At 36.0% G+C, this 16,820-nt stretch overlaps 1 protein-coding gene across 18 annotated transcripts in view; it reads left to right on the top strand.

Annotated features, from left to right (window-relative positions):
* The window catches only part of Cdc42bpa (CDC42 binding protein kinase alpha), a 257,942-nt gene that overhangs the window by 192,739 nt on the left and 48,383 nt on the right, over positions 1-16,820 (top strand). For 6 of the 18 annotated variants that reach the window (XM_057769494.1, XM_057769496.1, XM_057769487.1 and 3 more), the window contains 6 exons: positions 1,030-1,135; positions 1,551-1,699; positions 4,940-5,031; positions 8,705-8,781; positions 9,716-9,763; positions 13,470-13,508. In XM_057769494.1, coding sequence (XP_057625477.1) covers positions 1,030-1,135; positions 1,551-1,699; positions 4,940-5,031; positions 8,705-8,781; positions 9,716-9,763; positions 13,470-13,508 — 511 coding nt within the window. The remainder of the gene's footprint in view (positions 1-1,029; positions 1,136-1,550; positions 1,700-4,939; positions 5,032-8,704; positions 8,782-9,715; positions 9,764-13,469; positions 13,509-16,820) is intronic. The other 12 variants (XM_057769503.1, XM_057769501.1, XM_057769500.1 and 9 more) reach the window with 6 other exon arrangements.

Genomic DNA, 16,820 nt, shown 5'->3' with positions numbered 1-16,820 from the left:
TGGGTGCATGCGCACATGTTTTGGCTAAAAGTTGACTTTGAGTTTCTTCCTCAATCACTGTACCTTTTCTTTTTTAATGTGTGATTTAACAAATATTCTATCTAAAACTGGTGGTGTTTGTCAACTGTGAAATCTTTTTTTTTTTTTTTTCGAGACAGGGTTTCTCTGTGGTTTTGGAGCCTGTCCTGGAACTAGTTCTTGTAGACCAGGCTGGTCTCGAACTCACAGAGATTCGCCTGCCTCTGCCTCCCAAGTGCTGGGATTAAAGGCGTGCACGACCACCACCCGGCTTCAGCTGTGAAATCTTAAGATGGTAAATAGAAACCAGACTTGAACTTCACTAAAATTTACCCTTTATTCTTCATTACTATTTAATTCTTTTAGGACACAGGAGTGTTTTGGTGTAGCATAACCCTGATTTCTGCAGAATATCCTACTTTAAATTTTTTAATTCAGTATACATCAGCCTTAAAGAAAGTATGCATGTTTTTGAGATAAAATATAAGAATCTAGATAATGAGAAATTTTAGTAGTCTTTAGAATGCCTCACACTTGTCCAATTATAGATCTAAGGAGTTATTTGTGGTTCAAGGGTGATTTACTAATTTATCAGATGTAAGTAACGTGGGCTTTCCTAAATACTGCCAGCTTCCATATATATATAACTGAATAGGTCATAATTCTGTTCACAACTTTTGGGTTTTGGTTTTTGTTTTTTTCAAGACAGGGTTTCTCTGTAGCTTTGGTTCCTGTCCTGTAAACTAGCTCTTGTAGACCAGGCTGGTCTTGAACTCACAGAGATCCGCCTGCCTCTGCCTCCCGAGTGCTGGGATTAAATGTGTGTGCCACCACCGCCCGGCCTGTTCACAACTTTTGACAGGTAGCAGTAGTGTGGCCATCCTTTTAAAAGGGTTTTTTAAGTATCTTAAGTTTTTGGTATTTAGTTCTTAATGAAACTTTAAATTACTTCCACCCAGTGAAGTTTTCTGTATTTCTTTATACTTCATGTTTATCTTGTGTGTGTTCTAGGGTGAGTGATGAAAAGGATGCCCGAGGTTATCTTCAGGCCTTAGCTTCTAAAATGACTGAAGAATTGGAAGCGTTAAGAAATTCCAGCTTGGGGACACGAGCAACAGTAAGCACTGCCATTTCACCTGGAAGCTTACCTTTCCTGAAAGCAGAAAGCATGTAATCTAATTGTACCACTTTTCCCAGGCTTTCACTTGCTGTAAAAGTTTTCATGAAAAATAAGTTAGTTGAGGTCTTTTCCAGTTTAAGAAAATATAAAATGTCACTGTTAGCTGTTATTTTATAGCTAGCCATTCATTACTGAAGGAGCTGAAAAGAGAAACCAGTACTTATGTTCATTTATACATATTTATTGTTGTTTCTGGATTTAATGAAAAATGCATTTCACAAATTATGTGCCAGTTCCACTCAGTTTCAGTGATATGGCTTATAAAATAGCTTCTAGATTCACTTGTATTACGAAATTTAAATGTTAAGAATAAAATAGGAAGGAACTAAGACATAATCATATTATTCTATAGGATATGCCCTGGAAAATGCGTCGTTTTGCAAAACTGGACATGTCAGCTAGACTAGAGTTACAATCAGCTCTGGATGCAGAAATTAGAGCAAAGCAGGCCATCCAGGAAGAACTGAATAAGGTTAAAGCATCAAACATTATAACGGAATGGTAAGGATCAATAATTTCATCTTATTACAATAGTTTATAAGTTTGTTGGAAAGTATTTGAAAAGCAGTTACGTGTTTAGCAGCCTATCTGCTGTTTTGTTTTTGTTTTTTTTTAAAACAAAAAGTGGTGCACATGTGGTTGAAAATACAACTGAGTAGTATAATGCTTGCCTGGTGTGCCCAAGGCCTTGGGGCTGATCCCCAGCTCTGCTCCCCACCAACAAAAGTGATAACAGCTTTGGGATAACGACTCAGTCAGTAAAGTGTGTATCTTGTAAGCATGAAGACCTAGCATTTGACCTCTGATCCTCACATCCAAAAAAAAAAAGGGGGGGGGAGATAGGAGCCATGGCATCTGCTTAGAATCCCAGAATCCCCGGGCTGGAAAGGCAAGGACAGGAGGGCTCCCGGACCTCAGTAGCCGTCTAGCCAGATCAGTGCACTCCAAAGTCAGTGAGAAACTTTGTCTCTGAGACTAAGGCGAAGAACTGTTGAGGAAGACACCTGCTGCTGACCTCTGCCCTTCACATTCATGCACACACCCAGACACATACATACAAATACACTATGTGGTGGCACACATCTTTAATCCCAGAACTTGAAAGGTAGAGAAGACGATCTCTGTGAGTTTCAGGCCAGCCTAGTCTACAGAACTAGTTCCAGGACAGGCACCAAAGCAACACAGAGAAACCCTGTCTCGAGAAACCAAGGGAATAAACAAACAAAAAACACAATGCACACAAAATGCACACACACCCAGACACATACACACAAATACACACAAAGTGCACACAACCCAGACACACACAAAATGCACCCACACACACAAAGTACACACATACCCAGACACATACACACAAATACACTCAACATGCATGCACACACCCAAACATACACAAAGTGTACACACACCCAGACACATATACACCAAGTGCAAATACACCCAGACACATACACACAAATGCACACAAAATACACATCCAGACACATGAATACACATATACACAAAGTGCACATGCATCCAGACACATACACTACACACAAGTGCATGTATTTCCAGACACATACACACAAATGTATACAAAGTGCACATGCACCCAGATACATATACACAAAGTGCACACACACCCAGAAACATACACACAAAGTGCACACACACACACCCAGAAACATACACACAAAGTGCACACACACCCAGACACATATACATAGAGTTCACACACACCAGACACATATACACAGATCCACATACACCCAGACACATATGCACAAATGTATACAAAGTGCACATGCACCCAGACACATGCATACAAATACACACAAAGTGCACATGTACCCAGAAACATACATACAAAGTGCACACACACAGAGACACATACACACAAAATACACACACATTTACTCAAATATGCACAAAAAAAGTGGTGCAGAAAACATTGTGCAGATTTGAAAAGGAAAAAATGTAATTCAAGTGAAAGTCTCATACAGTCTTGTTTTCTTTAGGCTTATCCATAGATGAATTATTATTTTCAAATAACATTTCATTCTTTATTCTTTCTTCTCCTTATTTGTAAAGTTTAGTTGACTCAAATTTTATTCTATTAAATCTGAAATCCTCTCATATTCTGTATAGACTGCAGCTTTACTGTCAGAACAAAATACAAACACCTGAAAATTGCAGCCTCTACCTTCGGTCTTTTACGAATGATCATTTTATCAATGTTAAGTTTTGTAGATTTTTTTGTTTTATTTTGGTTTGGTTTGGTTTGTGTTTGGTTTTTTTCAAGAAGTTAAATTTTGTAATGGTGAAATAATTATGATTATTTTCCAGATTCCTTTATTTTTTAAAAATAAGCAAACTTCTGGTACCCAGGGAAGTTAGCTAGTAAACAACCCCTCAATTCTTGTCACAAGAGCAGCAAATTCTATTTCACATGTAGAAAATAATAAAATGAAAAATTTTAATTTGATTAGATATAAAGATGCTTCAAAAATAAGTCACAGGGCTGGAGAGATTGCTCAGTAATTAAGAGTTCTTAATGGTTTTGCAGGAGACGAAGTTTTGATTTTCAGATCAGGCACACAACTGCCTGTAACTCTAGTTCCGTAGGATCCAAAGCACTCTGGCCTCCTTAGGTAATTTGAATGCATGTGGTATATACATAAACTCATGCAGGCATACACATAAATACTTGTGGATAAAGATAAATAAATCTTTGAAAAAATAGTTAGCAGTAACAATAGTGGGACAACAGTAAGTTTACATTAAAAATTAAACTATAAATTTAAAAATTTATCCGGCTCAGAATATCAAAACTTCAACAAGCATGAGAAGAAACATGGGAGTGCAGATTTGGTTTTGAGTGGTATGATGCCTCGAGACTTAAGCTGAAGTCATTAATTTCTTACCAAAGGACAGATACACATTCCTGTTGAATTATGACCTTTTGTCATATATAACAGAGATACAAATTAAGTACATTTTAAGTAAATGTACTTATGATGTATTGAAAGAGACTTTTTCTGAATAATGTGAAGTAAACCTTGTATAAAGAACTATTGGGAATCACTTTCAGCGTTATAATATGAGGAAGTGTCATCTTTTTCTCCCTTTACCCAGGACATTGGAGTTTAACATTTGTTCAACTGAGGCTGAGTCAGATTGAAAGTTATAAATTCATGTATGTGCTCTAGTTACATGGTGATGCATGAGCAAGGTCTGACAGAATTCTTAAGTTAACTGTGGTCCCATAATATTGTTAAATTTAATAATTCAGCTCAGGGTCAGCAAACACTCCTCTGCTCAGCTCTGTGGCCACAGTGCAGCAGCCATCCTGTTTTTACGTGTTTCAGTGCTGGTATCCAGGGAAGTTAGCCAAATACAAAGTTAATTAATTAATCCAGGAATTGATGAGAGCCTTTGTCAGAAAACTAGATTTTGAATAATCCCATATAAAATAACCCTTTACTGGTTGGTATCCAGGGAATTGAGCCGGTGCTTCACACGTGCCAGGCAAGTCCTCTGCTCCTTAGCTGCATCTCAGCCCTGGCAGCCATCTTCTTTACAGAAATGAATGAGTCTGGCTTGCTTTATTAATTTGTATAATAGTAGGTAGCAAGCTGTATTTGTCTTTCATGCAGTAGTTTATGGTCTCCTACTTTAGCCTCACACATATTTAAACCAAATAAGCCCAGCTCTACAAAATTAATAAATGACTGTTTTTCTTTCCTCTTATGTAAGTAAACTGAAGGATTCAGAGAAGAAGAACTTGGAACTACTATCGGAAATCGAGCAGCTGATAAAGGACACCGAAGAGCTTAGATCTGAAAAGGGTATGGGAATGTGTTTGCATCAGGACTTGCTGAACTAAATGTCCTTTGCTGTGTGAGAGCCAACTTACTGTGTAGATGAAGAATTCTTTGCATTAGCAACCACACGAATGCAAACACACACACACTCATGCATATACACGTGCACACATGCACATATGCAGGGCCAAGCTACTATGTATTAGTTAATATGCATTAGATTAAGAATTTTTAGTTACAGAAGTGGCCGCTTTGCCACAAATTTGACTGTTATTTCAGTGTTACAAAATATTTCATGAGGAGTTTTTGAGCTTGGAATTAAAGTATTTTGTGAAGTATTTATAATGTTGTCACATGTCATCATATAAGGTAGTCACTTCAAAAGTAGTGCTGGGATGTTAACATTAGAACTTAGTGGAGAAACTTGAAAAGGGCGAGGTTGTTTTTGAGACAGTCTTGCAGAGTAGCCCATGGTGTTCTTGAGTTCAGAATCCTATTGCCCCTTCCCCTAAGTGCCGGAACTACTTTTATTAACATTTTTTATGTGCCTGCAATGTACAAAATCATATGGGTACAGGAAGGACAGTCAGGGAAACAATATAAAATAACTAATTAAATATTAATTATTTTAGTAAGAATTATTTGGGTGTTTGTTATGTTTTTCCAGTTTGATGATTACATTGCTTGTCCTACGTGGTTTCCCAGATTTTATTAGCATTTTCTTGAGAACTTCCATTTTTCTTTTCACATGGAATTAGCTCAGAGTATATTATATCCCTATGATATGAACTTGCTATGCAATTTTTCCATAATGTAAACATTAAGAGTGGATGATTTAGTAAAAATAAATTCAGAGTGTGACTTAGTGAAGGGTTATTTTATATGGAATTATCCAAAATCTATTTTTCTGACAAAGGCTCTCATCAATTCCTGGATTAATTAATTAACTTTGTATTTGGCTAAGGATCACTCTCTCGTTTTCCATTTCCATAACACAGTGAGGGATGAAGCTGGTTGGTCTCTGTGTCCACTTACACTGTGGAGAATGGAGTGATCAGCCACATAAAGGGATTTGCAGTACTTGATGTTACAGTTTTGTGTCCTGGTTGATTGACTTTCTTCATGAGCAAAAGTGAAGAGGAATAAAAGAATAAAAAGATCATCCTGCTAAAATGATCATGCTTGATTTTAATTCATGAACAGTGGAGGAGAGATATATTAAGGAAGAAAAACAGTATGTAACACATGAGTGACCTTGTGGTGCTAAAAGCAATTCAACAAGAATGACACCTGTGCCAAATAAAACTGACCCATCCAATTGACTGCATTATTTTTAGATTATATCTAAACTTAAAAAAGGACTTTTAACCTTATAGCATATTGCTTTATGAAAGCATGTTAAGGGCTTTTTTATTCAGAATATTCCAAAATAAAATTTCATGTTACAACATAACATAATGTGCTATCTAAATATGTTTACAAAATAAGGGCAAGACCTTTTCTATACTTTGTTTATTACTATTTTATCCTCAGTATCTAGTACAGAATCTGCTACAATATAGGCTCCTTTAAAAACATTTGTGTTATGGTGTGGGGGGTGTGTGCATGTCATTACACATATATAGAGGTTAGAGATTGACTCTTAGGAGTTAGTTTTCTCTTTCACCATGTGGGTCCTAGAGATTCAACTCAGGTCTTCATGCTTGGTAGCAAGAGCCTTTAGCTGCTGAATCATCTCAGCTATTCATGGTAAACTCATCATAAATATTTGTTTAGTAAATAAATTTCAGAACTGCCTATTTGATAACTATGATATATCAGAATAATAGTAAGAAGCACATAAGTCAATGATGGGGAGATGACCCACTGTGTCATATGCTCACTTCACAAGCATGAGGACCTGAGCTCAGTTTCTGAGCACCCACATTCCTGTCACCCAGGGGTGGCAGCATGCACCTATAATTGCAGCAGAGAGAGACAAAAGAAAAAAGTCTCTGGAGCTTGCTGACAGCCATTCTAAACAGACAGTGAGCTCTAGTCTTAGTGATGTTTCAGAAACAAAATGGAAGCCAGGTGGTGGTGGCACTTGCCTTTAATTCCAGAACTTGGAAAGCAGAGGCAGGCAGATCTCAGTGAGTTCAAGGCCAGCCTGGTCTACAAAGTGAGTTCCAGGACAGATAGGACTGTTACACACAGAAACTCTGTCTCTAAGAACAAAACAAAAACAACAACAAAACAAACAAATAGACAAAGCAAAAACAAAATAGAGACCAATAAAACAAGACAACTGACTACTGACCTCTAAATGCACATATGTGGGTATGCACACAAATACAGTTGCAGAGAGTGCCTGCCTTGTGCTAGATGGGTCTGGGGGGAGAAACACAAATAGTTGATAACTCTTCAAGATGGAAAAGTCAAAGTTGTGTAGTAGGGGCTAGAAAGGTGGCTCAGCAGTTCAAGCACTGGCTACTTTTCTAGAGGACTCAGGTTTAATCTTCAGCACCCACGTGATGGCTCAAAACATTCTATAACTCCAGTCCCAGGGTTCTCATGCCCTCTTCTGGCCTCCTTAAGAACTGCGTGCATGTAGTGCACAGACATACATGAAGGAAAAACATTCATATACACAAAATCTATAAAACTTAAATTGCATGATAGGCTGTTTCTATTTTATCTTCCCTAGTGTTTATCATCATTTCTATGTTTTGAGAATTGTTTTGAGATTATGTATTTAAACTATCATAGCCAAAAGGTATATATACATTTTAAAAAAATCATCTGAGGGGCTGGAGAGATGGCTCAGAGGTTAAGAGCACTGACTGCTCTTCCAGAGGTCCTGAGTTCAATTCCCAGCAACCACATAGTGGCTCACAGCCATCTATATTGAGATCTGGTGCCCTCTTCTGGCATGCAAGCATACATGGACGGAATGTTGTATATATAATAAATAAATAAATCTTAAAAAAAAAAAACCAAATCCCTTTAAAACAAAATCATCTGAGAAAAGCTAAATTTTGGATTTCTCATTCTTCAGTAAGCTAATACCTGAGATGGGAAATTAATTAAGTATACTTATTTTATCACTGTGTTATTTATGAAATCTGAAAAGATTATTTTTTGAAATGTAATTCAAAAGAGAAACCTTGTTTGTGTGGTAAATAAGTTTAGAAAAATCACAAGTAGAAAAACTTCTGTTTTTTTATTTTTTCAAACTGCCCAAAAGATTATATTTTATTTTATTATGGTATACAAGATCAGTGGTTCTCAATCTTCCTAAAGCTGCTACCCTTTAATACAGTTCCTCATGTTCTGGTGACCCCTACCATAAATTTATTTCATTGCTACTTCATAACTTGTAATTTTGCTACTGTTTTGAATCATGATATAAATATCTGATATGTGACCCTGTGAAAGGGTCCTTCAACTCCCAAAGGGGTCACAGCCCACAGGTTGAGAACCACTGTACTAGAGAGAAAGAATTTTGTTAACTGTTGACTTAGAGAACTATCATGGAAACTAGTCTAATTTAACTGTTGAGTCTTGGAAACACTAATATATTTTGCTTTTTTAAAATTTGTAAAGTTAACGTAGTAGTTTTATTTTTAAATACTTCAATAGATTGAGACAAGAAAGGTTATCCGTGAAAATGAGTTTTAATTGTTCTACTTTAAAGAAAGTTGCTGCTGTCTTCTAGGTATAGAGCACCAAGACTCACAGCATTCTTTCTTGGCATTTTTGAATACGCCTACCGATGCTCTGGATCAATTTGAAGTAAGTGACTGAATATCTCTGGGTCTGCTTAAAATTTGCTCTGGAATCTAAAATTTACTTGCAGTAAAACTTATTGCAGCCACAGTAGAGAGCCTAGAGTCATATAAGAAGTGAATAGAAACCTGGAAGGGAAGAATATGTCTGCATTCTTATGGAAAGTCTGACCACACTTGTGTGTAATATAAACATCCAAGACAGTCTGAAACCCGAGGTTGTTATTAGCCCTAAAAGCAGGCTCAGCCACATAAGAAGCAGTGAGAGCATGAGCACACAGTAGCTCACCTGGCTCTTGGTCCTGGTCTGTTTAAGAAATATGCAATAAGGATACTGCTTTTTGATAAAATTGCTAACTTACACTCTTGTTAGCTGTACTCTGAAATAGCGATTATGTAGCTCTTTGTCATTCTTTATTATTTAAACATTCTGCTGAAAAAAAAGTCACTATAATGTGAAAGTATGTTTTATGTCAGAAAATGTATGTATTGGTTATCATCTTGCTCAGCAGTTGAAGTCCAGAATCAATGTGCGAGTGCTCTGTGCTCTGTTCTAAGTGCTGGGAATACAGCATGACCACAGTAGACAAACTGCTTATATTCCAGCAGGAAGAAGTAGAGGCAGAGATTCTGATAGCCTGTTGCAGTTGCTGTTTTCAGAAGTGTACCATTCATTTAATAATCAGGGATTTGCCAGGAGCTTTCATTTTATTACTTTGGGAACAGTAGCTGAATTTCATTCCTTTGGGAAGGAAGAATCATTCTTTGAAAAGTAGCCCTCGGTTCCCTGACAACAGTGACAGTGACTGCTTTCCTCATTTATTTATTTAACAAATGTCATTTGCCTTTCAATTGTTTTACAAATTTTGATTTATTATTTGTTTGTATTAAATTGCTTCATCCATATTTTCTATTTTTTTATTGCTGAATTCGTTAAATAGGATTCCTTTTCTTCTTCCTCATCCTCACTGATTGATTTTTTGGATGACGTAAGTCTTTAATTTTCAAACCAATGCATCCTTTAGTAAAAAAGATCAGTGAATTGATTTGAAAAATTTTCCTAGTAATGCAGTTTTAAAAATATCACTTGGAATATTTCTTATCTTAAATATAATAGTTTATTATTATTAAACGTAGTAAAGTAAGAAACACTTTTAAAGTTACTTTGGCCTTTAGTGAATCTCTCTTTTTCCATTCTTTGACTAGAATGCTTACTTAAATATTGTCACTATTTATAAGAAATTGTTCACTTTCATTTTTCATGATTTCTGTTTTACTTTCTCCTTTTCTTTTTAGCATCTTGCTGTTTCTGTGTTAGTTTAAAATAAGTCTCTGGAGAAATCAAAAAAGTGACATTTAAAAAGTTAAATTCTCATAGTTTTATCAACACAGTAAGAATATGTCAATTTTTAATATGAACAGTTTTTTTCTAATGTAGAAAGTAATTTTAAATTAACATGTGCACTATATGCCCCATAAATTGAATGCATTAGCATATTCTGTATGAAGTAATCCTGTAGATTTATTAATTTAGAAGTTACTAGTAAGTGTGTAGTACATTCATTTTCTACTTACACTGCCTTTGGATACATTTTCTATTTCACGTTATATAACTCAGTAATCCTTGACATAAAATTTGACATCCTAGTGAACGTGAACACTTCCCAAAAATTAAAAGATAGAAGACTTTAAGTGTAAATAATATACATAAGTATTTTTAAATGAGGGGAAATCCATTAAATGTTTTGTTCCTAATATTTTGTTAAAGTACAATATATTCAGAAGATGATTTCATAATAATTTTTCACTGGAAAAAAATTCTTGATATAATTTTCTTCAAATTGCTAAACAACATAGACTTTTTGGTATGTTTGGAAATGTACCAAAACCTGTTTCTCCAAAATGAAATTTTTTGTTGTTGTTTCTAAAACAGTAAATTATGCTGGATGATTCTATAATGTAATTGAAAGATAACTGTCTTTGAAAAATGTGAGAATACATGTTGCAATCTGCTGTTTGGTATGTTAAAATATTGTGTTTTTATTGTTGACACTAGAAAGAATGAAGAGAAAGTTTGAGTAAATTGTGGAGTTCATTTTGCTGATAATTTTTTTTCACTTTTCCTTAACAAACTCTTGCCTTCGTCCTTTTCTTTCCCTTATACTCTTAGATTACACAACACTGTGTATTTCAGCAAACTCTTCTCTATAGAGATGTGTGACGAAGAACATCTCCTCTGCCAGGCCCCTGCTCTCAGGAACACTCTGGGATTGTTCCTCTGGGTGTAAGAGAAGTGCACCAAGTCAAGGCCACTTCCTACTTTCCTTTTCCCTTTCTGATCCTTCAACCACTGCTGTGCAGCAGGAGCTCCTCGAACATAGAGCTGGGTTTTATAATAGTGCAGAGGAATTCTTAGTACACAGTGAAAAGGAGCTGAGCACAAAAAGCTGCTGAGTCAATGCTCATGTTCCGATTTTCCCAAGACATGATGTTGCTGATTCTTCTGTCCTTTCATTGTTCTGGTAAAGCTCATAAGCTGGCTCTTCCACTTTCTAGAGTGGTGCTTGAAATTACCTGGCCTCTCAGTACCTACATTTGCTTATCTGACAAATAGTTATTCTATAGTACTGCTCTCATGAAGTGCTAGAATATTTATAGAAGTTGTATCATGCCTTCAAGGATGTTAGGGTATTTTCTTGCTAGACAGTCCTCTTTTCCTCCTCTTTAGCTTCATTTCTTGTCTACCAGTGTGACCTTACTTCAGTGCTTCCTTCTGTCTTTACACCTTAGCCTTCCTTTGGCTAAGAACTTGAACCACAGCATCTTCTTTGGAATTGTTGAATCCCATGACTACTTGGAAATGATCTTATTTTCTATCAGAGGGAGGGATAGCACTAAGCTCCCATTTAAAAAAAAATTATTCTTAATTTTTACTTTATAATATAACCCTCGTGTTTCTTTTGTTTATTGTTCATAACTATGACTCTGATTCCCAGTGGTAGCACTTCATTCATTTTATCATTAAAGTCATAGTAGAATTGTTTCAGTAGTAGCATTAAGTCTTTGATGTGCTCACGTTCCATATCCAAGATACTCTAAAACCCAAGTTCAGTAGCCCCCATTGTTAAGCATTTAGAGGTTTTAAGGAATAACTGAATCTAGATTACTCTTTATCCTAGATATGGTATTATAATGCATCAGGCTTATTGTGTGGGACCTGCATTAAGTAGGTTCTGGTGCTTAACTAACCCTAAATCCCATCCTTCTGGTCATCCCCTTCTATCCTCTGTTATCACTATAGAAGAGTTATTGAAGAACATCTAATTTCAGCTCAACCTTGCATGTTTAGAAGAAGGTTTGTGTTAAGCATAATTGCGAGTTTAATTTGGTGTCTACATATCATCCGTGTTTTCCACACCCCTCCATACACAGGACCACTGTTACCTTCAGGATTCTCAGTTTTACTTCTCATAGGTCCTCTCCAAATCTGCCTTCTGCTTCTACTATTTTTATTCTTTAATTTGGGCCTATTAAAACTATCATTTCATTATTTAGAACAACACAGAATCATTTTCCCATTCATGATTTTCCTTAATTTGTTTTGTCTGTTTCTTATATTTTGGCAAACAGGAGAAATGGGTTATCTCAGCAGGCAGAGTTTAGGCATAAACTTTAGCCTCATATAAAATCTTACTGAGGTGCCCCAGAATATCGATCTAAGTCACGGTTCCTCCCTTCACAAGTGTTGAAGGAGCTGCGGGCTGCGTTCCTGTCGCCCAGCTCCCAGCCGCCTAGCTAGCTTATGCCCCGAAATAACAACACACAAACTGTATTCTTTTAAACACTGCCTGGCCCATTATATCTAGCCTCTTCTAGGCTAATTCTCACGTATTAATTTAGCCCATTTCTAATAATCTGCACCACTGGGTGCGCTTACCGGGAAAGATTCAGCATGTCTGACCTGGCGGCTGGCTGCATCGCATCTGGCTCTGAGAGGAGCTGCCCTGCATCTGAGCTCACTTCCTCTTCCTCCCAGCATTTTGTTCTGTTTACTCCACCCACCTATGTTCTAACCTATGAGGCCAAGCAGTTTCTTTATTAATTAACCAATGACCTTCCTCCATCACACAAGTGTCTTGATTTACTGTCCTTTTGACCCGTTCTCTTTTACATTCTCTCATAGCTGATCTCAAGGTGAAGATGAGGTCAGGGTGGAAGTTTAGAACTATGTTTTTGTTTTATACATTGTCATTACTGATGATTTCTAATGTAGCTCAAAATACTTTAAAAGTCATCTTTAAAAAGAGTAGAGTAGTAAATGTATAAAGCAAATTTGCTTAATTATTTATTTTGTGGTTGATTTATTGGAGTGGGTACTCAGGCTCAAATAAGTATTTTTATGGCAAACAGTAGCAAAACTAAATAGATTTGTTGTTGTTGAAATTGTCCACTTCTCGATAGAATGTTGCCATGTGGATCACAATATGTGTGCCAATGAAAACCTCATCAACCTTAGACCACATCTGAGCAGTTGTTTCCTTACTGCTTTTATCCTACAGTTTTCCTGGATATATATCTACTTGGATGTATCAAAACAGTGGCTTTGTTCATATGTCTGTATGCTATGTGTTGATACAGAGGGCCTGGCATCTTCCCTGTGAATATGTGTAACATGATGTTCTCTCTCTGTTGAAGCGCTCCCCGTCCTGTACTCCAGCTAGCAAAGGCAGACGTGTAAGACTCCCACACTGTGTGCTATCCTAGTGCCTTCTGCCTGCCTTTGACTGCAGAGCCCTTGAGCATGTGCCGTGTGCCATGTGACCTGTGTCATTTCACCACTGCATGCATGTGCTGCTGCTCTTGCCACCACTCCTCTCCTCTCTGTGTTTCTGTTTTTCCTTCCATTTTAGCTTTGGCCGCAGAGCTTTAGGAATGTTCTTCATGTAAATTTATACAACTAAAATAGTAAGATACCTTTTAAAAGTATGCTTTCTAAATTATTCAGATACAAGGCAAATGAGTCTCTCAGAGAAAATCTGATATAAACAAATATGTAGAGTGCTGAGGCAATTTGTAGACCTCATTGACTAGATCTTACCTAGATCAGTTGTGGAGCAATTGTGAGCTAGGTGTGTTTGATTAATGCATGTGAGAAGAATTTCCCTAAGTATCTTACACAGTATAGATTTAGGAAAGTAATATTAATAGTGGATTCTTTGTATCATAAGATAATGTCAAGATTTAAACTGTTCTTTCTATGTATTGTTAACACTGAAAATATCTCCTACTGCCAATGCTAGTAGCTCCATGCTTCTTGACTTGGAAGCGTTTGGCCATTTCCTCTCTTACGTATTCTGATACACAGGTAGGAATCTGTATGTGGAAAGGTCTCAGGCTTTTATGAGCCTGCCTCCATCCCAGCACCTTCATACACATCACGGAGAAGTAGTTATCCAATACTGTGTAACTGTACTCCATGTACTATGTTAAATAGCACTAAAGGACATTCACAGGAGGTACAGCCTTTTTACTTTTGCTTGTCAACTTAGTGTTGAGCAAGCGCCCTTATTCCCAAGTTCCTAGACAGGGAAAGTTTGAGATGAAGTACTTTTTGGTTTGTGGTGAACATGCAGGGTAGTGGGATGGCCATTGATTCATGTATTCTTTCTGAACTGATGAAGGGTTGACACGTAATAACACCAGCATTATAAATAATTTTACATGACTGTTTAAAATGAATAAGCTCTTCAGCTGTCGATATTGTACTCACTAGACCTGAGTTCAGCTGGCCTCTGTTAGTTAGAGGTCTATAAAACATTCCTAGTTCTACAGATGTTTTGATTGTTTTTGAAATTTATAGTTAAACGATTAGATACTTGAATTTATCAAACTAATAATAGTATATGGTAACTATTTTGTAATGGGAAGGCTAGCATTTGTCTGCCTATATGTACTAGATTTCAATTATCAGCCTGTGAACTGAATAAATTTTTGATGGCTTGTTTTTAATAAGGTTATAATTCAGAAAGATTTTGTTTTATTATTGGTTTTGTTATGTAGGATATTTGGCCACCTAGAACATTTTGTTGACTTAGGAAATAAAAAAAAATATATTGAGGGAAATGATTGCACTATGGCTCTTATTCCTAATTCTATATCTTTATACTTTAGCATCTAAGTAAGCCACCATTACCCAGAATCTGTGAAAATTACCTACATTTTTTTTTTAACCTGTCAGTATGACAGCCTTGATTATCTCCTTTTCCAGCTTCCTTCAGTTCTTCCTTGGCTTAGTATCTGACTTTTTTTTTTTAATTTGTAAAGTACTATGTTTGTAAAGGGCGTAGTTGGGAATTGTAAATTAGTAGGTAAATGGGAGCATTTTGATGGCATAGTGAAAGTAGTCTCTGGGGCATAGGTGTAACATTGTCGTTTCAGTAGGACACAAATAGTTACTATTCCTAATAGTGCCTTTGAATCTAACCGTGACATATGAGTTCATATCTGTACCATGTTTTCAGATAGTTGAATGCTTTTGTAAACTTAAAATATTCTTACCCTTGAAATATAACAGAAATAAGTAAGCATCCAAAGTAATGTTGGCCATTTCTATGCTGTTAGGCCTGATTTTCAGGTTGAAGACTTAAAAATTCTCTGTAAGTGGTGTTTGATTAGGCGCATTATAAGAAAATTATAAGTAGTGTTGCTAATATATGGATACAAATGACTAGAAAACATCCATATGATTCTTTTAATACCAAATGTCACAGAGTGTCTTGTTTCAGATTGTTCCTTTAGAATTTGGAGGAGACACTAGAAAGAGCCACATATAGTTTAATTCCCTGTTACTTTTCCTAGAGTGTAATTCTCTAGAGTCGATATTCTACTCAGTATTCTGAGAATAACTTCTAAGAAAAATTTCCTTGAAGACAAATAAATTAATTTATTTGTAACTAGAAAATTATACTTGAAGCCATAAATTTCAGTGTAATTTATTATGACTAGTTATAGGATAATACAGTATTACATTTACTGTTTTTCAAATGAAATGATATTTCTATAACTCTAGAGGATTGTTAACAGAGATAACTTTCACAAAAAGTTTGAAGGTTTAAGTGTTCTGAGTACAAGATATTAGATGTTTTTATTTCAGGAATGCTTCTTGCTAAAATCAAATTTGATAAAAAGTCAATGTTTTTAGTTTCAAATTATAGTTCCCAATGCAAGCAATATATTAGATAAAAGCTGAGTTTTTATTTTCTTTGTTTTGTTTTGGTTTTGGTTTTTCGAGACAGGGTTTCTCTGTGTTGCTTCAGAGCCTGTCCTGGAACTAGCTCTTGTAGACCAGGCTGGCCTCGAACTCACAGAGATCCACCTGCCTCTACTTCTCAAGTGCTAGGATTAAAGGTGTATGTCACCACCTCCTGGCACTAGATGCAAGCTGTTTTTACATAAATTGTCACTTATCATCTATAGCAAATATCAGTCTCTTTTATTTTAAAACAAGCTGCAGACAAGAGTGCTGCTATTTGTGCAACCCTGGCCGTACCAAGATGTCTGAGCACCAGTCATGCACATTCAAGATGGATTGTTTACTGGAAAAACATGCTGTGTAATTTGAGGCATTTGTGTGAAATCACTTAAATCAAACAGCTGCCTGGCTCCGGGAAAGAAAAATACTTTTATTTTATTATATTACTTTTAAAAATTTATTGTGAGGATGATTTGATAGAAAAATCTTAATAGATTCAGGAGCCATTATATATTTTTTGCATGACACTGTCATGCATGGTGAACAAAAAATACAATATTCAGCTTTTTTGTTTATATATATATAAGTATGTATGTACACACACACATATATATGAGCTAGTAGAACATAAAAACAATAGAATATAGTAAATGTTTCTTAATTCCTACTCATCAGAATAATTCATTAAAATATGTTTACTTAGAGAAAATGAGTTAACAAAAATAGGGAAAGTATTTTCATTAAAATATCCTTTATCAGTGGATTGTAATTTAAAAGTATTGAGTGAACTTTTT

This window comes from Chionomys nivalis, chromosome 5 (genome assembly GCF_950005125.1).
Source record: "Chionomys nivalis chromosome 5, mChiNiv1.1, whole genome shotgun sequence".
Lineage (NCBI taxonomy): Eukaryota > Metazoa > Chordata > Mammalia > Rodentia > Cricetidae > Chionomys > Chionomys nivalis.
This window is presented reverse-complemented; position numbering and strand designations above follow the sequence as displayed.